The 22461-nt window shown below is 48.8% G+C and overlaps 2 protein-coding genes and 1 long non-coding RNA gene across 4 annotated transcripts in view; 1 reads left to right on the top strand and 2 right to left on the bottom strand.

The window, feature by feature from the left end:
- Window positions 1–11549, top strand: part of JAG1 (jagged canonical Notch ligand 1) — a 44506-nt gene extending 32957 nt beyond the window's left edge. For both annotated transcript variants that reach the window (XM_025264573.3, XM_025264574.3), the window contains 8 exons: window positions 4699–4726; window positions 5153–5238; window positions 6587–6700; window positions 7345–7454; window positions 7541–7774; window positions 7983–8114; window positions 8516–8666; window positions 9370–11549. In XM_025264573.3, coding sequence (XP_025120358.3) covers window positions 4699–4726; window positions 5153–5238; window positions 6587–6700; window positions 7345–7454; window positions 7541–7774; window positions 7983–8114; window positions 8516–8666; window positions 9370–9827 — 1313 coding nt within the window. In that variant the 3' untranslated portion in view covers window positions 9828–11549. The remainder of the gene's footprint in view (window positions 1–4698; window positions 4727–5152; window positions 5239–6586; window positions 6701–7344; window positions 7455–7540; window positions 7775–7982; window positions 8115–8515; window positions 8667–9369) is intronic.
- Window positions 3807–5936, bottom strand: LOC123329298 (reactive oxygen species modulator 1). The gene has a single exon (XM_044928299.2). The coding sequence runs from the start codon at window positions 4404–4406 to the stop codon at window positions 4167–4169; it is 240 nt and encodes a 79-aa protein (XP_044784234.1). The 5' UTR covers window positions 4407–5936; the 3' UTR covers window positions 3807–4166.
- A 140-nt stretch (window positions 11550–11689) lies between the features above and the next one.
- LOC123329299 lies at window positions 11690–16231 on the bottom strand. Its single transcript, XR_006544716.2, has 3 exons — window positions 15177–16231; window positions 14568–14731; window positions 11690–13730 (listed from the first exon to the last, which is right to left on the bottom strand). It is a non-coding gene; the product is annotated as an uncharacterized LOC123329299 (long non-coding RNA).
- Window positions 16232–22461: the final 6230 nt, after the last annotated feature.

Raw genomic sequence — 22461 nt, forward strand, 5'->3', positions numbered from 1 at the left:
AGTTCATGATCTGAGCCTCAGTCAGCTCCTGGTCTTGTTTTTGCTGACTGTATAGAGCTTCTCCATCTTTGGCTGCAAAGAATATAATCAATCTGATTTCGGTGTTGACCATCTGGTGATGTCCATGTGTAGAGTCTTCTCTTGTGTTGTTGGAAGAGGGTGTTTGCTATGAACAGTGCATTTTCTTGGCAAAACTTGGCAAAAAGAAGAGTATCATTAACAAAAACACGAATGGGCTCATTCATCCAATCAGCAGGCTGGAAAGAAGGTGGATTAGGCAAATAGGCCCAATGAACCTTTTCTTCACTGGAGGGCCTCAGCTGACAAGCCAACACAGCAAGCATAGCCACAAACATTATCATAGGAGTAGCCTCATATCTCCCCCTTTCTATTAATTCTTCAGCCCACTGAGCGAGATGTTTTAGCTGGCCCCAAGTTGGTACCGTGCTGGAGGTGGTTGTTTAAGTACGATGACAGTGACGAGGTGGGGCAGAATAGGGTTGAGCTCGATCAGCACGTCTCTCCTGAAGCGCCAGGTGCCTGAAGTGATGTACTAGCGGTGAAGCCTCAGGCGAAGGGTCCTTTGGCATTTCCTTGGCTCCCTCAGGTCTGGACCCGACGAGCTTCTGGTCTCCCCATCCTTCCTTGGTCCCGGACTCCAGGACCCCAGGGATTTTAGTAACCTCAGGGGTCCAAACAGGAGAAGCGGAATCCTGTGGACACACACAAGCATACCTTCTCCCACAAGTTAGCGGTATATCCGGCCCTTTCCACTCTCCTGTAAGGAGGTCTTTTCACCTATCCGGAGGCCGAGTCGTAGCCCCTTCAGGAGTCCAGTGTCTCGTCATTGCAGTCTGCCCCTGTGTGTCCACGTTTAAATGATTAATTACAAAGCATGATGTGGAGAGGAATATTTAAATTCTCCCTGTCTCCATTTAGCTATCTGACTTTTTAAAGTCTGGTGTGCCCTTTCCACTATGGCTTGGCCTTGGGGATTATAAGGTATTCCTGTTGAATGTACTATGGATAATTGTTGACAAAATCTCTTAAAAGCAGCAGAAGTATAAACTGGGGCATTATCTGTTTTTATCTGTTCGGGGAGTCCTATTTGGGAAAAGCATTGAAATAAGTGCTGAATTATATCTCTTGTTGCTTCACCTGATCTACCAGAGGCTGTAATAACATGAGAAAAGGTATCCAGGGTAACATGCACAAAGGACAGTTTTCCAAAGGCCGGGATATGAGTTACGTCCATTTGCCAGAGAGCATTAGGCCTAAGGCCTAGGGGATTTACTCCTAATGGTGGAGATGGATTAAATATTGGGCAATTTGGACATAACTATTTCTCTAGCTGTTTCCCTAGAGATATGAAATTCATACCTTAAACCAGCTGCATTTTGATGATGAATTTTGTGAGAATTTTTGGCCTTGTCAATCTTTTCATGTAAGTTTAAAGCAATTACTTTAGTTAATGCATCAGCCAAAGCATTTCCTTCATGCAAAGGGCTGGGCAAGCCAGAATGGGCTCTAATATGTCCCACAAAATATTTCTTATCTCTATGCTTAATCTCCTTCTGTAAATCAAATAACAAGGAGAAGATGGTAGTTTTATTTTCTGGAATATTGGCAGTCTCAATATGAGGAAAAAACCCTACAATATATCGGGAGTCAGTCAGAAGATTGAAGGTGTGGTCTCTTAAATGTTGAAAAGCCCAAATAACCGCCCTCAACTCAGCTCTCTGGGCCAATGTCTCTTCAGTTACCTGAACATGGGATTTTCCATCAATAATTGTGACTGCTTTACAATTAGAGGAACCATCTGTTAAAACTAAAATTGCCCCTTCCAAAGGTTGAATAGAAAATTTCTTCAGAAAAATCACTGGATGTGCTTTCAAAAAATGCAGTAGGGGGCTTGAGGGCAAATGAAACAAAATTTGACCCCTGAAATCTTATCAGGGCAACTTGTCAATCATCACTATTTTGTAAAAGAAATTGCAGTTGATCCTTATTGAATGAAATCACTATATTTGCTACTTCTTTTCCAAAAAGTTCCACACTTCTTTTTTCTACCTTTTATAATTAATCGTGCCACCAAGCTAGGATAAGATAAAACTATTTTTCTTGGGGTCACTGGTAGATGGAGCCATTCCAATGGGCCTTCTTGACACAAGCATCCTGTAGGTGTATGCTCTGTGTCGAGAATAATTAAACCCCATCCTCTGGTAATATTAATCCTAATCAACTGATCATTTAAAGCCTCATCCACTTTAACAAGAGCCAACCCTGCCTCACTAGTCAACTTTCTCTTAGAACTGGGATTAGGATCGCTTTTTAAGCAAACAAACAAAGGCTTTAAATCTGCAGTAGTCAGTTTTAAATGTGGCCATATCCAATTAATGTCCCCTAATAATTTTTGGAAATCATTTAAAGTTAGTAAATGATCTCTCTGCAGCTGCAAAGGGGCATGACTCATGGTATGGGTATTTAATACCCTCCCTAAATAAGAAAAAGGAGGATTTACTTGTATCTTATCTGGAGCTATCTTTAAACCCCATCTTTCCAAGGCCTCAATCAATTCAGATAAAATTTGTTGTAACAAGGTTCTGTCCTTATGAGCTGCCAAAATATCATCCATATAATGTATCAAATATAGATCTTTATACTTTCCTATAGCATTTTGCACAGCTTGGTCTACAAATTTCTGACACAAGATGAGGCTTTTTTTCATACCCTTTAGCCGAAGGGAGACTGAAAGCAAACCCTTTACAATCCTGAACAGCCAGGGGGCTGGTAACGAAACAATTCTGTAGGTCTATAACCATCACATTATACTGGAAAGGCACAGCCACTGGGGAAGGGAGGCCCGGCTGGAGGGCCCCTATGTCTTCCATAGTTGCGTTTATAGCTCTCAAATCTTGTAACAATCTCCATTTTCCTGATTTTTTCTTAATAACAAAAATAGGAGTATTCCAGGGGCTATTAGAAGGCTCTGTATGGCTGGCTGTCAGTTGTTCCATAACTAAATCTTCAGCTGCCTATAGCTTTTCAGCTGTTAAGGGCCATTGTTCCACCCATACCGGATTATCAGATTTCCAGGTAATAGGGTCGGCAGCAAGAGCAAGAGCCTCCAGGGTAAATTTGAATATCCCAGACCTTCTCTATTCTTGTTAGGGACCACCTCTAATGGAGAAACAATTTTCTGCTGATCTTTACCAAGCCCCTTATCAAGATTATACCTCATTTGCAGCATTTGATTAGTAACCTTTTCGTCTGGGCTATATAAAAGCATTCCCATCTGAGATAATATATCTCTCCCCCATAAAGAAAAAGGTAGTGAAGGAACCACATATGGACAAAAAGTGCCTTGTGCCCCCTTCTCATCTGACCATGTCAAAATTTGTGAGCTCTTAGCAACCGAGGGCACTGACCCTATTCTTACCAAGCTGGCACTGGTCAAGCGTGTCAGCCAGGATGAGGGCCAATCTTTTCTAGCAATGCTAGAGACGTCTGCTCCAGTATCTAACAGCCCTGACATTTTATTTCCTTGAATTAAAAGATCTTTTAAAGGCCTAGAAGCTGTAATTTCCTGCACCCAAAAAGCTAGATCGCTGGATCCAAATCCTCTGGGGCCCCTAGCTTGAGAAGTCAAGGTTTTTCCTGTCTGATAATAAGGTAAAAGCAAAAGCTGTGCTATTCTTTGACCTTTATTAATTTGCACAGTTTTAGTAGGCGGCTAGATCAAAACTTTAATTTCCCCAGTGTAATGAGAATCTACTGCACCAGGCACCACCGAAATTCCTTAAAGGGAAAGCGAGCTACGCCCCAGCACAAGTCCTACAATGCCCTCAGGTAGGGGGCCAGCCACTCCCGTTGGAATCGGAGTAACCGGCACGTCAGGGGTTAATATTGTTGCGGTGGTGGAACTGAGGTCCAGTCCTGCGCTACCTGGGGTTGATTGGCACGGCTTGTTGTCCCTGCTTGGCAGGACATCGCCGGCAAAAATGCCCCATTTGGCCACAAGAGAAACATTTTTTATCTGTAGAATCGTTTCCATTATGATTAATCTTTCTTTCTTTTTCCGAATACTCAAAGACTTGCTTTATTACAGTACACATGGGATGGAACTGATGGGAAGGGGTGGATGTTGCGGGCAACCACTGCCCTGATTAGCATCGGATGCCCATCCCGATGGCCATGAGTGTGCCAAAGGTGCCGCCACTCTGCATCATGGTTTTTCCGATGCTGCCCATCAGCTCCCGGCCCCGAATTCCCATCCTGAGACAGTAAAAGGTGCTGAAGAGTGCCCCTGCTGCTGTGCCCATGGTGCAACCCATCACGAAGCCCATCTTCACGCGGTCAAAGCAGCTTGGCTGGGACTGTCCATAGGGACCCACGGCCACCGGCATCTCGCTCGTGGGCTTCGATGGCGGCTTGCTTCCCGGCCCTGGTCTGACCAAGAGCCATCCTCACATCCCCCTGCCCAGCCCTCCCGGGGCCTCTTCCTGTGTACGAGTGTCCCACGGTGACGGCAGCAGTGTGATGTGGGCCTGGTTCCAGCTGAGCAGGGGCCTTAAGCTCCTCCTGCTGGCGTTAATGACAGCCTTATCATTTGGGTATCGTGGAAATCACGGGTGTTTTCACTTAGGGCTAAGAAGGCGTCGCTGTTAAGTTTTTGAATTTTTTTTTTTTACTTTGCAGACACCAATGACTGCAGTCCTCATCCCTGGTAAGCATGACGCCCTGTTATGCAGGCACTTGTTGGCGGTGACAAGTGTGGGCCTCCTATATAAAATCCAGCTTCTGATTCAGGAGAGCTGGGGGTTGCTGCAGATTCCTTCTTTCCAACAAGCTCCCAGGCAGTGCCCATCACTCCAGTTCGTGGGCCACACTTCAGTCAGATGGTGTCCGCGTTTAGAGCAGTGATGCTCAGACTTGGCTGTACACAGGAATCACCGGGGAGGGTTTAGTGCCTGGGACGCAACCAGAGCTCCTGCAACCAGGAACTGTGAATTGCACGCTCTGGGGGTGGGACCCAGGCACTGGTGCGTGTGGGCAGGGCTGAGAGCTACCCATCATAACCGGTGTGGGGCTGCCTTTGGTGGGGGAAGTGGCAGACAGGGAGGTGGTAACCAAGTGGCCTTTGCTCTTGTAGTTACAACAGTGGCACATGCGTGGATGGTGAGAACTGGTACCGCTGTGAATGCGCCCCCGGCTTCGCTGGGCCCGACTGCAGAATAAGTAAGGACCACCTCTGACTGCTATCTCCCCACCGCTTAGTCGAAGAGTTTTCATCTCTAAAACAGTTATGGCCATGGTTCTGAGTAGCCTTGACAATTAGTCTCCTGCTTCCAGCTGGGAGTAAGATGCCCCTGGCTGGACTCTCCCTGGGGCGCACAGCCCTCCTCACTCCTGAGGGAAGAGCCTCGGCCACAGCATCTGATGGTTAATCTACTCTGAGGCTATAAGAAAAGTGTGCTTCTCCTGTGGTAGCATGAAGCATGGGCAAGGATGCATAGCCTCAGACCTCAGCCACAGGAAGGGCTGAGGCTGTGGTTTCTAAGGCTTGATCAGGCCCCACTGAAATGATTCAAACAAAATGAGGTCAGGAAATCCAGTTTTTTAGGAAGTTTACAGTTTATTCTGAGCCTTTTCCCTACTTTTTTACATGCCCTTTCTTTTGCCAAAAAAAATTATAGATCAGTTGTGCTTCTTTGTGTGTGTTCTTATCCCTCAATAATTGTTTAAACTTTTAAACTGGTCCTCCTTGAGGTCCCCAAATCTGGATCTTCAAGAACTACTGGGTGGGGGAAAAGAACAGTGAAAGTGAAGTCACTCACTCGTGACCAACTCTTTGTGACCCCATGGACTGTAGCTCACCAGGCCCCTCCATCCATGGGATTCTCCAGGCAGGAATACTGGAGTGGGTTGCCATTGCCTTCTCCAGGGGGTCTTCCCAACTCAGGATCTTCCCGGGTCTTCCTGACCCAGGAATTGAACCTGGGTATCCTGCACTTCTGGGAGACTCGACCGACTGAGCCACCAGGGGCTCCACTGGGTGGGGGACTTTGTGTCTATTTCATGTTTCTGAATCAAGGATTGGCAGGTTATGGTCTGGGGGCCGAATCTGGCCCACTGCCTGTTTTTGTAAATACAGTTTTATTGACCCCCAGCCACACTCTTGTTTATGTACTGTCAAGGGTTGCTTTCATGCTGCAAGAGTTGAGCAGCTGGGACAAGAGACCACATGGCCCACAAAGCCTAAGATACTTGCTAGCTGACCCTTTTCAAGATCTTTGCTGGCCATTGTTCTCTAAATTACACTATCAGAGAAAAGGAGCATTTAATTAAAAATTGCTGTTTCCCCGAATGAGAAGTTCTAAGCTGTTAGAAGTCAGGCTAGTGGTAACCCTTGGGTAGCGGTGACCGGAGACTTGGGCAGTACTGATGATCATTTCTTCATTTGGGTGCTGGTCACATGATGAAAATGCACTCAGCCTATACTTAGGCCTACAGATCCTGTCTGTGTATTTTATCAGAAAAGCATTGGTGCCTCCCATTGGAGCCTAAACTTGACCATTTCTCCTAGACATCAACGAGTGCCAGTCTTCACCTTGTGCTTTCGGGGCGACCTGCGTGGATGAGATCAATGGTTACCGCTGTGTCTGCCCCCCAGGGCACAGTGGTGCCAAATGCCAGGAAGGTATGTGGGCCAGGTCCCGCTGCCGTGGGTCCCCTGGGCCGAGCAGGCATTGCAGCCACCTTTTCGACTGTTAGTGTGATGACATTGTGCTCAGGGAGAGAATACAGAGGGCACATCCACTGGAGACCCCCAGGACCGGGAAACCTGAGGGTCCTTTGAAAGTAGAGTCACTTAGTTTTAGCCAGCTTTTGTCACCATTATGCTCTGTGACAACCTTCCCCATCCTCTGTGCCTACAGCAGGCAGTTGTGATGCTCGTGGGCACACAGGGCAAGCAGAGTGATGGATGCCTTGCGCTGGGCACCCAGTTCTGTCCTGTGTGCCACCCCACCCTTTTTGGACTGGCACTACCCAGGGTGTGTCCTTTTCCTGGCACATGGCAGGCTCTCGAGGGGCCGAGCTCACTCCCAGGGGGAGACTCTGCTCGCTCCTGTCCCTGGACGCTGCACTGACCATAGCTGGTCGCGTGGCCAGGTGCAGGGCCCGCTGGGGGGTGGCCAAGAACGCTTGCCCGCTGGGAGCAGCTGCGTTGTCACAGGGCAGAGGGCGACAGGCGTCAGCATCTCCTGCTGGGCGGGGAGTGAAGAATCAGGAGGACGGAACCCAGAAAGGGCAGCTCCTGCCACTCATGGGTCTCTGCCTCAGTTTCAGGGAGGTCGTGCGTCACCATGGGGAGCGTGATACCCGACGGGGCCAAGTGGGATGCCGACTGCAATGCCTGCCAGTGCCTGGACGGGAGGGTCGCCTGCTCCAAGGTAGGTGCGGCCTGGCCGCCCTCATCCCGAGGCTGCGTGGACTGCCACTGGGCACCTCCTGAGCCGTGCTCCGTCTGTCTCTGCAGGTGTGGTGTGGCCCCCGCCCTTGCTCACTGCACAGAGGGCACAGCGAGTGCCCCAGCGGGCAGAACTGCGTGCCCATCCTGGACACCCAGTGCTTCGTGCGCCCCTGCACCGGGGTGGGCGAGTGCCGGTCATCAAGCCTCCAGCCCGTGAAGACCAAGTGCGCGTCCGACCCCTACTACCAGGACAACTGTGCCAACATCACGTTCACCTTCAACAAGGAGATGATGTCGCCGGTACGGAACATTTCTGGCTGGCTCTGGAGAGGTGGGGTGTGTCCGCTTGCCCTAAAGCAGAGACATCATGAGCTCGGATCTCTTCCTTAGCCTGGATTCTTGTCCTTCACCAAAGCTCGGCTTGCATGCAGCCTCCCTTTCAAGTAAACAGCAGTCTTTTTTCATTCCTCTCCCTTACACACGTGTGGATTTTAAAATATCATTCTAGGGTCTCACCACGGAGCATATTTGCAGCGAACTGCGGAATTTGAATATTTTGAAGAATGTTTCTGCCGAATATTCGATTTACATAGCTTGCGAGCCTTCCCCTTCTGCAAACAATGAAATACACGTGGCCATTGTGAGTATGAGACCCATTCACACCTAGTCCTTTCACTGGAAGTAGCACAGAAAGCTCACTTGGCTGGTATCCAGATGAACAGATACATGGAAGGAGAGCTTGACGTACATGTGTGTTAGGAGCTCAGTCGTATCCAACTCTTTGCAACCCCATGGACCATAGCACACCAGGCTCCTCTGTCCATAGGATTTCCTAGGCAGGAATAATGGAGTGGGTTGCCATTCCCTTCTCCAGGAGATCTTCCCAGCCCAGAAATCCCCAGCTGGGTCCTCCAGCACTGTAGACAGATTCTTTCCCGTCTGAGCCGCCAGGGAATGGCATACATGTATGGTCAAATAATTTTGAGTAAAAGTGACTGGTGAGTGTCCCTGACCCCCTGGGTCTGATGCTTCCTTTTCCAGTCTGCTGAAGACATCCGGGATGATGGAAACCCTATCAAGGAGATCACGGACAAAATCATAAATCTCGTCAGTAAACGTGACGGGAACAGCTCGCTGATTGCTGCCGTTGCAGAAGTGAGAGTTCAGAGGCGTCCTCTGAAGAGCAGAACAGGTAGGTGGTGGGGTCAGGGTCCCTTTCTGTGGGGACCGTCCTGTCCAGCTCATCAATAAGACCAGCACAGCCTACATCCAGGGAAACCCCCAGGCGGGAAGTTACCTGCCGGTTCCCTGTTCAAGGACCCCCATTTTTAATTAGCAAGAAGACAGAGGCCGGCTGACATGACTGGATCCCATGACTGTGGGCAGAGGTGGCCTGACTTGTCCCCTGCCTGCGGGCTGTCTCTGGCTGCCAGGCACCGCCCTGGCAGAGTGTTGCCGTACCCTGAGTATGCATCTTCGTGGAGCCTGCTTGTGCTCTGGGGTTGGGGAACAGTCCATCCTAAGCACAGCTTTGATGAATGGCTCAGTGGCCCTGCAGGGCAGCTGGAGTCCCCCGGGGATCCCTGGAGCATCACTGTGCTATAGCTGGCAAGGGACTCCCGGGGGCGTTGGAGCCATGCGTCCCAGGGCCCTCTTTCTGAAGATTCTGAGAACCACTCATCTCATGAGCTGTCTCAGTAGCCGGACTCCCCACCCCTGGCCCAGACGCCCCTCCCCACACGGAGGTGGGCACCCGTATGGGCTGCCGTTTGGCCTGGTCACTCTGGGGAGGCCGGCAGGGTCTCTGAGGACGCCAGGAGGGATGGTGCGGGTGGGGAAAAGGCTGGGGCTGTTGTGTGGTTCACCGGGCTCCCCGCCGCCGCCCTGCCGTGCAGATTTCCTGGTGCCGCTGCTGAGCTCGGTGCTGACCGTGGCCTGGGTCTGCTGCCTGGTGACCGCCTTCTACTGGTGCGTGCGCAAGCGCCGGAAGCCGAGCAGCCACGCACGCGCGGCTTCCGAGGATAACACCACCAACAACGTGCGCGAGCAGCTGAACCAGATTAAGAACCCCATCGAGAAGCACGGGGCCAACACGGTCCCCGTCAAGGACTACGAGAGCAAGAACTCCAAAATGTCCAAAATAAGGACACACAACTCGGAGGTGGAGGAGGACGACATGGACAAGCACCAGCAGAAGGCGCGCTTCGCCAAGCAGGCCACGTACACGCTGGTCGACCGAGAGGAGAAGCCCGCCCATGGCACGCCGGCCAAACACCCCAACTGGACAAACAAACAGGATAACAGAGACCTGGAGAGCGCGCAGAGCCTGAACCGCATGGAGTACATCGTATAGCAGACGGGCGGGCGCTGTCCAGGGGCTCCCGGGGCTTCCGCTCCCGCAGCCGCCCTGTCTGTCGTGTTCCGGCCCCACGCTGTCCTGGATGTAGAGTCCCGTGTTAATTTAAGTTCTGACAAGCTGGCTTACACTGGCAATGGTAGTTTCTGTGGTTGGCTGGGTGGCACCACACCGCGCAGCTATGCAAACACCGGGCCCCCCGCCCCTGCCTGCCCGCACCTCCGGATCAGGCTCCCAGGAGTACGCCCAGCTTCCATTTCTGCCAGATGTCCCGATGGTGATGCAGTCTTAGGATCATAGTTTTTATTTATATTTATTGACTCTTGAGTTGTGTTTGTATATTGGTTTTATGATGACGTCCAAGTAGTTCTGTATTTGAAAAGTGCCTTTGCAGCTCAGAACCACAGCAACTATCACAAATGAGTTTATTATTTATTTTTTTTATTGTATTTTGTTGTTGTTGGGGGAGGGGGGACTTTGATGTCAGCAGTTGCTGGTAAAATGAAGAATTTAAAGAGGAAAAATGTGTCAAAAGTAGAATTTTGTATAGTTATGTAAATAATTCTTTTTTTTATTAATCACTGTGTATATTTGATTTATTAACTTAATAATCAAGAGCCTTAAGACATCATTCCTTTTTATTTATATGTACGTGTTTAGAATTGAAGGTTTTTGATAGCGTTATAAGCGTATGGCTTTATTTTTTTGAACCTATTTTCTTATTACGTGTTGCCTATAAGCCAAAATTAAGGTGTTTGAAAATAGTTTAAGACAATAGAGTGGCCTTTTGTGCCTGGAATACTGGTGGAATTTTTTTTTTTTTTCCGTACGACGTCAGATATTTAAAACCCCGACTGAGAGGCAGTTTGAGAATTAGTCTAGAACAGGTGTTTTTTTTTTTTTTTTTAAGACTTGAAGAGAGACAGGCAGATGATCTGCTGCCTAGCAGTTTAAGGGAACAAGGTGAGCTATGACTAAACATAGCCAAAACGTGAGTGGTTGAAGATCAATAAAAATATCAAATTAATTGTGTGAAGTTGGAAGCACACCAATCTTATTTTGTAAATTCTGATTTCTTTTCACCATTCGTTATATAAGACTGATTTGATTTTTTTATCTACTGCATTTAGGGAGTATTCTAATAAGCTAGTTGAATACTTGAATCATAAAATGTCCAGTAAGATCACTGTTTAGATTTGCCATAGAGTCCACTGCCTGCCTTAAGTGAGGAAATCAAAACGCTATGATGAAGTTTAAGTTCAAAAAGGCTTATTCAAAACTGATTTTGTTAGTTCACCATTGAGACCGTGAAGATCCTTTGTATTGTCCTCTTAGTGTTATACGAACATAAACATGCATCTTTGTGTTGTTCCTGGCAATACATTTTGAAAAGTCATATTTATTAAATTTTTTGTACGAAAACATGGACCAGTGTGGCCTCTTCTGAGCTTACGTAGTTTTGCCCAGCTGTGCCTCTGCCGCTGGCCTGGGTCTGTCTGGTGACCGGGATGAGAGAAGCAGGCTGTACTCTTCGGGGACCCAGAGCAAGAATGGCAAGCCTTTTCAGCCATCACCTTCATCTTAAGTTCTTGAAACCCCTCCCAGAGAGGCTGCTGTGAAGCTGGAGCTGTGAGAGCCCCATCTTCGGGGTCTTGATGCCCTTGTTATTTGACAGCGAGTGTGAATACTGCTTGAATAAACACCACTGGATTAATGGCCTGCAGTGTGGATGTGAATTGTTTTGAGCAACTTTGGGGCGATACCCACCTTAGAGGGTTTTAAATAGCTTGGAATCGGTGCTGAGGGATTAGGAGGGAGGCAGGATGCCTTCTCTTCCTCTCTGGCTACTTGGATGAATAGGACTGTCCTGGCGTCACTGCGGACCACACCCTCGAGGCTTCTGTGCATGCTCCTGCCTCCAGGCTGGCATCCAGGAGGTGGTGATGCCAGGCTCTGGGGGTGAGGGCCCATCTCACCACTCATCACCTTGCTCCCAGGGGTGAGCTGCCACCAGCCTCCCTCTTGGTCAGCCCTGGGAGCCGGCACTGGGCTGTCCCACCGGTGACAGGCAGGAGAGCTGTGGGCAACAGGTGTGCCCGCATGGTGCCAGGGGTGTGTGTGGGGGGGCCTTGCTTCTGGCACCTTCTGCGTGGAGGCTGAGCCGCCAGTGACGGGCTCGTGGACAGCTTCCAGCAGCTTCAGGGAGCTGCCAGGAGTGCCCTCCTCTGTGCAGGAAGCCCCAGCTTGCCCTCCTCCCAGCCTCTGCTCTCCAGCTGTACACCCCATCCAGTCTTCATGGTGCACGTCCAACTGGAGCACCAGGCTGAGCGCAGGAAAAGCCATGCGGATATTGATCTTGCTTCATTCTTGGGACCCTTCTCTTTCTACCAGGTTAGGAGCTGTGTCCCAGCGGGTGTCGTGGTTAAGAACGGATGGCAGGTCCCTGTTCCTTGTGCATGGTCAGGGGTGGGGACGGAGTTCTGGCTCACCTGGGAGGCGGCACCAAGGACAAGCACCGAGACGAGCCTGGTCCCCAACGGCTCCCCGTCTGGGCGCGGCTCTCTGCAGAGTTGGGTGGTCCCCATGACGGCTCCCCTTCTGGGTGCGGCTCTTTGCAGGGTGGGGTCAGAGGGAGGAGCAGACAGACCAGCAGGACTAAATCTGAATTACAACACTACCTTGCTCTAGTGGTTTGTAAACTTGGATTCTGCAGGACCCCCAAATTCCCTGGGTAGTTGTCAGATGCTTGTGTGCCAAGAAAAACGTTTGATGACCTCTGCAGTTCTTTGTTCTAAGACAGGAGTGATCTTGTTATTTCAAGGAGCCGTCTACGCAGGACACACTGGGTGGTGGAAAGGAGGAGACAGGCTCATCTGGACACAGTTCGAAGCCAGGACCTTGGTTGTTAAGGGCGGGTGTCACCTTTCTTCAGATAGCAGGCATCCTGCACTGGAGTCCTGGTTGTCCTGGGGGCAGGAAACTGCAAGAGAAAAGCCCCAGAACCTCCCCCCCCCCCAACCCCGCCCCCGGAAAGCTCTGTGCCCTCTATAATCAGGCTCTGGAAGATGAAGAATTTTCCAATCAGAAACATGATGAACTAGAATTCCAACATTAGTACATATATACCATGAAACTCCAGGAAAACAGCAGCTCAAAGCTGGTTGCTTTAGGATGGGAAACTGTCCTAGGATTCTAGACGTACATATACAATGTAGACTTAGAACAGAAAAGGGAGTATAGCTTGACTAAAAGTCAAGTGAGACTGGGTGATGAGCAGAGAAGCAGAACTTGCAAAGGGGTTTCTCTTAAATGCAGAATCCCAGGCCTGGCCCCTGACTTGCAAGCAGGGCCTGGGAACTTATAGTTCAACAAGCTGTCCCCTCCTACCCCCACCCTCCGCAGCTTAGGTATGGCAGACTTTGAAAACAGCTTCCAAAGTATTCAAGCTCTTCCGTTAATTACAAGGTTTTTCCTCCTTGTTAAACTGAATTAAGCAGTCTGGAAGCCAGTTTGTTGCTCAATTGCCACCTGACATCATTTTTAAGTAAATCAATTACACTACCCCTTGAGCAAGTTGTGGTGTAAGCGCTTCATTTTATTGGCTGATCTGAGGGGTCAGTGAGTCAAAGTTAACTTATTTGGTAATCTTTCTTAGGTAGCAAAGAGCCCAAGGAATCAGCCTGTGGGTTTGCCACATTTCCGAACAGCATACACCTGTTGACCCCAAAGTGAGCGAGTGTGTGGTGAACAACCAGTTGCTTTTAAAGAAAAATACAAACTTCCACTGGCCTGCAGAGGTTTGCAACTCGGGCTGAGCGAGGTTCCAGCACTTCCGCTTCCATGGAGGCTTGCTTTCTTGCCTCTGCTGGGAATGAGAAGCAGGAGTCAGAGGTTCCGGAGCTGGGAAGACACACCAGCGCTGGGTTATGGGAAGCCTCCTCCTGCTAATGTGTATTTATACTTTGTAAGCTCTGATTCATCCGAGCCTTGAAACAGAAATCTGCTTCCTGAGGTTCTGTTTTTAAATAGATAGTTTGCAAAAACAACAATTATTTTTCTTAACATTTTTTTTCCATCCCACAAGCAGCTAAACATCCCGACTCAGGCTATGTCAGGCTCCAACTATGCCAACAGACAGCTTGGCTATCAGAAGTAGAAGGGTGCCCAGGGCAGTTCTGTGGGGTTCTGGCCCCAGAAGTCTTAAAAACAGAGTTCAGAAACCATTAGGGCATTCATGTTGTGTCACTTTACGTCTATGCGATATTCCTGGGTCTTAGAATAAAGAACTTCCCCTTGTGAACAACTAACTGCTTTCCAGTGATGGTTAAGGGCAAGTGGGGGTGATGGTTGCAGGGCTCGGGTGCTGCCGCCTGGCACAGAAGGGCTGCACACAGCGTGGCACCCTCTGAGATTGTGTCACGAGGGTGCGGCTCCCCCGCTTTGGACATAAATTCTACCTGTGTTACTTGCTCTTGCATGCCAGGCACAGGCTCCTGGCTTAGACTGCGTTTCTTTCAAGTCCTGGGCAGCTTTTACAAGTCTTAAATTATGTATCATTATGCATGGGTCCAGTATTAACCTGTGATAGGCAAGTTGGGGAAATTAACTCGGTGAATAAAGACTCTAAAGTCCAATAAGAACCTTGAATCGAGGCCTGCCCACTGACTTACCTGCCCCCCCCCCCCCCAACGCTTCCCCCGCCACTCTCCACATCAGGGCACCCAGGAGCTGAATTACCCAGAGGGCGAAAGCAGATGGCGGCAACAGCTTTTTGTTAAAGGGACCCTCTCCTGGCTGGGACAGCGGGGCTCCTCCTCCATCCCAAGGGAACGCGAGCTGGCAGCTGGCTTCCTAATGACAGGTCCGCACCCAGACTGGTTGGCCCCGGCTCTGTTTTCCACCTGAAGCGGGAAAAGCTGCTTTACTTCAGCCTTTCTCAGAAAAGTGCAGCTGAAAAGACTTCATGGGAGACTCAGTGGATATTAACGCAATCGAAGACCTTCCCAAGCAAAGGATCCGCCCTTCCTTTCCCAGGTGGGAAAACTGGGATCTAGAGAGGATCAGAGACCCATTACAGGTCAGACCGAGTAAGCAAGAATTAGGGCTAGAATCTGGGGCTGCCAGCTGGGTTGCCGTGTTTTCAGCATCTTCTGGGGATTTGTCAGGTTTATCTCCAGATTCTGCCCTTGATGTGATTGTCAAAGATGCAAACTTGGGAAGTGAGCAAGGGACCAAAGTGAAGGCACAGGATGCCACCACAAAGTCAGTGTGACCATCCGAGCTTGCCTCCTCCAGACTCTGCCTAGAAATTGACAGCTTTACGACCCCACGAACAATGCACATTACCCAAAGCAAAGGCAGACATGGCCCCGCTCCTTTGGAGGCGAGTCCCTTGTTCTTGGCCAGCTTCGGATTTCCTTTTGAGTTTCTGCTTCACGGAATTAGAAAATGAATCGCAGGAAAAGAGGGTGAGAAAGGAAAGCAAGCGACAGCAGCCTACATCCTGCCCCTCCCTCTGCGTTGCACGCACAGGCGCACCTCACCGGGTTTTCAAGAGGGTCCTTTCGGCAGCAGCCGGGAGGGGCGGGCAGGATCAGGTGACTGCCACTGAACAGGCCTGCTCTCACAGCCCCTCCACCATGCTTGGCTCCAGGGCAGGCTACAGAGCAAATAGCACCCGACTAGTTAAAGGACTAAACTCCCAGGCAGCTGAACGTGATGCCATCCGTGGTCAGGGCCAGCATAGACACATCCGGGGATTCCCGGAACCACCCGTGGGCCACTGGATTCCTCCACGTGTGCCCACCTGCCGAGGAGGGGCCGGAGTGGATCCCACGTCTTCAACCTGTTGCTCATGCTGGGAAGCCCAGAATTACGCGCTTTATGCTAAAGTTTCCTATGCGCCAAGGCACCCTCGAGGACCCATTTAGGAAAACGCTGTCCTGGAGACAGAAATGTACACCGCCCCCCCAAGTTCAGGATGATGACAGTCAGATATCCTCGGGGGTTCTCTGGCTCCGCAGGACGGTTTCTGGAAGTGTTTTTGAAAGAGTCCAAGGCACCAATCAGAAAGGAAGAGCACAAATGTGAAACAGCAACAGGTTTGCACAAAACTAAGGACGAAGTGGCCAAGACATAAAAGAAAAGGAGTGTGGGGGTGGGGCGCTGAGCGAGGCCTCCCACCTCGCTCAGCTGCGTCCATGGCTGGCATCTTTACGTTTGCGAACTGTGAGTTCTTGATCCAACATGGGTAAAAAGGCCTTTACAGAAGGTAAACTGATGCAGTTACTATGGAAAACAGTACGGAGACTGAACTGTTAAACAACTGAAAATAGAGCTAACCATATGATCCAGCAATCCTACTCTTGAGCATATATCTGGAAAAGATGAAAACTTGAACTGACAAAGATACATGCACCTCAGCGTTCATAGAGGGGCTTCCCTGGTGGCGCAGATGGTAAATAAAGAATCTGCCTGCAATGTGGGAGACCTGGGTTTGATCTCTGGGTGGGAAAGATCCCCTGGAGAAGAGCATGGCAATCCACTCCAGTATTCTTGCCTGGAGAATTCCATGCACAGAGGAGCCTGGCGGGCTACAGTCCATGGGGTCGCAGAGTCCCACATGACTGAGCGACTAACACTTTCACATTCAATGTTCATCGCAGCACCATTTAGAACAGCCAAGACATCTGTCCATCAACAGATGAATGGATGAAGCAGATGTGATATGGAATATTATTCAGCCACAAAAAGAATGAAATATTGCCATTTGCACCAACATGGATGGGTCTAGAGATTATCATACCAAAGTGAAGACAGACAAAGATAAATATCATCAAATCAGATCAGATCAGATCAGTCGCTCAGTTGTGTCCGACTCTTTGCGACCCCATGAATCGAAGCATGCCAGGCCTCCCTGTCCATCACCAACTCCCGGAGTTCACTGAGACTCACATCCATCGACTCAGTGATGCCATCCAGCCATCTCATCCTCTGTCATCCCCTTCTCCTCCTGCCCCCAATCCCTCCCAGCATCAGAGTCCTTTCCAATGAGTCAACTCCTCGCATGAGGTGGCCAAAGTACTGGAGTTTCAGCTTCAGCATCATTCCTTCCAAAGAAATCCCAGGGCTGATCTCCTTCAGAATGGACTGGTTGGATCTCCTTGCGGTCCAAGGGACTCTCAAGAGTCTTCTCCAACACCACAGTTCAAAAGCATCAATTCTTCGGCGCTCAGCCTTCTTCACAGTCCAACTCTCACATCCATATATGACCACAGGAAAAACCATAGCCTTGACTAGACGAACCTTTGTTGGCAAAGTAATGTCTCTGCTTTTGAATATGCTATCTAGGTTGGTCATAACTTTCCTTCCAAGGAGTAAGCGTCTTTTAATTTCATGGCTGCAGTCATCATCTGCAGTGATTTTGGAGCCCAGAAAAATAAAGTCTGACACCGTTTCCACTGTTTCCCCATCTATTTCCCATGAAGTAGTGGGACCGGATGCCATGATCTTTGTTTTCTGAATGTTGAGCTTTAAGCCAACTTTTTCACTCTCCACTTTCACTTTCATCAAGAGGCTTTTGAGTTCCTCTTCACTTTCTGCCATGAGGGTGGTGTCATCTGCATATCTGAGGTTATTGATATTTCTCCCGGCAATCTTGATTCCAGTTTGTGTTTCTTCCAGTCCAGCGTTTCTCATGATGTACTCTGCATAGAAGTTAAATAAACAGGGTGACAATATACAGCCTTGACGAACTCCTTTTCCTCTTTGGAACCAGTCTGTTGTTCCATGTCCAGTTCTAACTGTTGCTTCCTGACCAGCATACAAATTTCTCAAGGGGCAGATCAGGTGGTCTGGTATTCCCATCTCTTTCAGAATTTTCCACAGTTTATTGTGATCCACACAGTCAAAGGCTTTGGTATACTCAGTAAAGCAGAAATAGATGTTTTTCTGGAACTCTCTTGCTTTTTCCATGATCCAGCAGATGTTAGCAATTTGATCTCTGGTTCCTCTGCCTTTTCTAAAACCAGCTTGAACATCAGGAAGTTCTCGGTTCACATATTGCTGAAGCCTGGCTTGGAGAATTTTGAGCATTACTTTACTAGTGTGTGAGATGAGTGCAATTGTGCGGTAGTTTGAGCATTCTTTAGCATTGCCTTTCTTTGGGATTGAGTGAAAACTGACCTTTTCCAGTCCTGTGGCCACTGCTGAGTTTTCCAAATTTGCTGGCATATTGAGTGCAGCACTTTCACAGCATCATCTTTCAGGATTTGGAATAGCTCAACTGGAATTCCATCACCTCCACTAGCTTTGTTCGTAGGGATGCTTTCTAAGGCCCACTTGACTTCACATTCTAGGATGTCTGGCTCTAGGTCAGTGATCACACCATCGTGATTATCTGGGTCGTGAAAATCTTTTTTGTACAGTTCTTCTGTGTATTCTTGCCATCTCTTCTTAATATCTTCTGCTTCTGTTAGGTCCATACCATTTCTGTCCTTTATCGAGCCCATCTTTGCATGAAATGTTCCTTTGGTATCTCTGATTTTCTTGAAGAGATCCCTAGTCTTTCCCATTCTGTTGTTTTCCTCTATTTCTTTGCATTGATCACTGAGGAAGGCTTTCTTATCTCTTCTTGCTATTCTTTGGAACTCTGCATTCAGATGTTTATATCTTTCCTTTTCTCCTTTGCTTTTCGCTTCTTTTCTTTTCACAGCTATTTGTAAGGCCTCCCCAGACAGCCATTTTGCTTTTTTGCATTTCTTTTCCTTGGGGATGGTCTTGATCCCTGTCTCCTGTACAATGTCACGAACCTCATTCCATAGTTCATCAGGCACTCTATCTATCAGATCTAGGCCCTTAAATCTATTTCTCACTTCCACTGTATAATCATAAGGGATTTGATTTAGGTCGTACGAGATCACTTATATGCGGAGTCTAAAAAACAATAATACAAATCAACTTATTTGCAAAACAGAAACAGACTCATAGCCAGAGGAAAAAAATCTTGTGGTTACTAAAGGCAAAAGGGGAGAGGGAGGGATAAATTATTATAGAAGTATGGGATTAAAAGATACATACCACTATATATAGAATAAACAATAAGTGTTTACTGTATAGCAAAGGGAACTATATTCAGTATCTTGTACTTATCTGTAAAGCAAAGCATCTGAAGCTGTACACCTGAAACTAACACAATACCAAGTCAACTGTAGTTAAATTCAAACAGACAGGCCTCTGCCTCTGCCTGGCTGGCCGCCTGTCACCTTCGCCTTCTCAGCTACCGAGCCCCGAGTAGTCAGGGCCTGCACTCCGGAGCCACACCGCCTTGATTTCCCTGCAGCACTCTCTTTCTTGAGTCCTGGCACCAGTATCTTCTGCCTGGGCGGTGTTAGGCTCACACCACTGTGGCTCAACAGAAGTCACTGGGCTTTGGGGTTTAGACAGGCCTGGATTCTCAGTTCTGCCACTTACTAACTCGTGAAAGTTTCCAAAATGCTCTGTGCCTCAGTTTCCCCATCTGCAAAATGGTGATAAGAAATGTGTGTCACTTGGTCAGTATTCACAGAAAGGGAGGGCAGCAAGAAAGAACGCACTCTCTGTATTTCTCTAAGTCACGTGAGACCAGAGTCCATTAAAACATGAAGTCCAGCTAGATTTCAATGACTGTCTCCATTCTCACTTTTTAAAAAATCTTTTGGCCATACTGCACAATGCGTGGGATCTTAGTTCCCAGAGCAGGGATCAAAACCCTTGCCCCCTGCCTTGGCAGCATGGCCTTCTTCTCACTTGGTGGCACTGGACCACTGAGGAAGCCCCCCATTCTCTCCTTTGAACTGCACCTGTATTAGAGAAGAGCCAAGGGCTGCTGGAGCTGGTGGTGGATGGTCCCTAGAGACTCCTAGCCCCTGGTTATTTGACCAAACACTAATCCAGGTCCTACTGTGAAGGGATTTTTTTTTTTTTTACATAATTAAAGTTACCAAATCAGTTCACCTTAAAATGCAATGATTATCCAAGTGGAGATTTAAAAGCAGGGAGTTTTCTCTGGCTGGTTACAGAAGAAGTCAGAGAGATTCAAAATAGGAAAGGGATTCAGCACAAGGGGTTTCTGCATTAGGTCCTGAGAAGAGCCAGAAGATGCTGAGCGCTGCCCCCGGCCAGCCACCAGCAGACCTAGTACCTGTGTCTCTGACTCGGAGAGTCATTCCTCCCATGGCGGAGCCACCCGAGGACGCTTTGCTAGATGCCCCAGGCTCCGCCCAGGCAGGCTCCACCCTGCTCTGCAGGCTCATGGAGCAGAGGGCACTGCAAGAGGCTCACAGGAAAGCATGCGGAAGGAGAATATACACAGCAAAGCAAAGCTGCTGTTTCACAAGCCCTGTCCACACCGGCATCATTTGGGGAAGGTCTTCCAGGCCCCTCCTGCGAGAACACATTCCCAGCTCTGGCCCTGTGTGTCCCATGGAGATTGGAGGTCGTCCTGATTGACCATTCCCCTCCTCCCTCTGACAGCAGGCACAGACGGATGGGTTGGTCTCAGTCCTCCCAGGCACCCACGGTGGGTTTGGGAACGAGCACTCCACATTCTTCTCACCAGCTGAGCCTGTGAAGGAACTGAAAGGGCCGTAGGAGCCACTGGGCCTAGAAAAATCCCCAGCCAATCCATCACCTGCTCCTCTGGAGAAGGATCTGTCTGTCCAACCGAAGATCCAGAGGCAGGTGGGGAGAGGCAGGCATGGCAAGTGAGAGCCGGGGCCATGTCCACCAGGGTGTGTCCGTGAGCACGTCTGTGTGTACATGTCCACTAGTTTGTGTAGCAATGAGTATGTGTCCACAAATGTGTGTCCAGGATTGTGTCCGTGTGTCTGAGTGTGTCCATGAGTGTGACTGTGTAGATGTGTCCATGTTTGTGTGAGTTCATGAATGTGTCTGTGTCCATGAGTGTGTGTGCATGTGTCCATGTGTGTCTATCAGTGTCTGTGTCCACCAGTGTATCGTGTGTCATGAGTGTGACTGTGTAGTGTGTATGTACGCCCATGTGTAATGTCTTTATGTGTGCATCCACTACTGTGTGCCTGTGTGTCCACTAGTGTGTGTCTGTATGTTCATGATCATGTCTGTATGTGTCCATAAATGTTTGTGTCTAAGTGTGTCCATGAATGTGTATCTGTGTGTATGAGTCAATGTGTGTATGTCTGTGTTCATGAGTGTGTGCATCTGTGTTCATGACTGTGTATGTATATCCATGAATGTTTGTGTCCATGTGTCTGTCTGTCTGAATGCGTGTCAGTGTGTGTGCATCCACTACTGTGTGTCCATGAATGTGTCTGTATGTCTGTGTGTGTCCATGAGTGTGTGCGCATGTGTCTAAGTGCAGAGACAGGACTGGTAACAGAAGACCGGCGAGAGGAGAGGGCGTGGGAGCCTGGGACCTTATTTATAAAAGCTCTTCTGCCCTGAAGCAAGTCAAACTCCCTGCTGAGGAGCTGCTTTTTCTTCCTCCCTTTTGAGCCTCGCTGCTCAGCTGACCTCTCCCTCACAGAGGTCACTGCTCTGCTCGCCCTGGGCACCCGCCTTCTGGGACTGGATCGCTGCGGAAGCCTGCGGAGCACAGAATTCTTCAGCGCTGATTTCTGAGAGAAAAGCTGTAATAAAGCTCATGAAGCAGCCTTTTTTTTTTTTTTTTTTTAAAGAAATATATGCATGTTATGATCTTTGGGTAACTGTGGGAAAAAAAAAAAAAAACAAAACAAAACAGAAAGCAAACACGAAAACTGCATAGCACGACTCCCCTCCCACAGCCTGCTTCACCTCCTAAAATAAATCAGGCTGGGGGATGAATGAGGTTTTACGAAATGTAAGTGAACTTAAAACACAAGGTCAGCATCTCTGTCGTAGGTAATCCTTCCGAGGATGAGAAATTCTCCTCTTTTTCCCACAGGGTTATTTCAGATGTGCTTTCTGAGCCAAATTATTTTAAAAGCGTTCTTTCTTCCACTGCCCTGCTAAGTGTGAACTTGAGATTCACACGCACTTTTGAGAGCTTATTAATGATATTAATGATAGTGGATCAAAGGCAAAGCCCACACAATTACTTAGGTGCTTTAAAAACTCATCTTCTGTAGGAGGGTAACAATGCCTCAGTGCCTACAAAGAGGAAGCTGGGCTCTGATGTGTCAAGTGTAAAGCAGCAGAGCTAACACAGGGGGACTTGCAGAAGAGAGAACGGGTCTCTCTGTAGGAGTAAAACGTACACCTACTGGTACCTTGTCACCTAAGCCGTTTCCAGTTTCCAGTAGAAACGTTTCGTTTGGTTTTTGGAGTGTATCTGCTTCACAACGTTGTGGTAGTTTCTGCGGTACAGCAAAGTGCATCAGCGGCACGTACACACGTACCCCCTTTCTCTCGGGCGTTCCCACCCCCACCCCACGCCCAGGTTGCCACAGAGCCCGAGCTGAGCTCCCACAGCTGTCTGTCAGGCACACTTCTGACCTGCACAAAGCCCTTCTCAAGGATACTCAGCTCTTTGTAGACCCTGCCTCTTCTAGCACCCAGTATTTAGACACACAAAAACTGCCACCCCTACTTTTAAACAACAGTTCTGAACTATGGCATCTCATGGGAATTTGAG

The sequence above is a fragment of the Bubalus bubalis genome, chromosome 14, assembly GCF_019923935.1.
Source record: "Bubalus bubalis isolate 160015118507 breed Murrah chromosome 14, NDDB_SH_1, whole genome shotgun sequence".
Classification (NCBI taxonomy): Eukaryota; Metazoa; Chordata; class Mammalia; order Artiodactyla; family Bovidae; genus Bubalus; species Bubalus bubalis.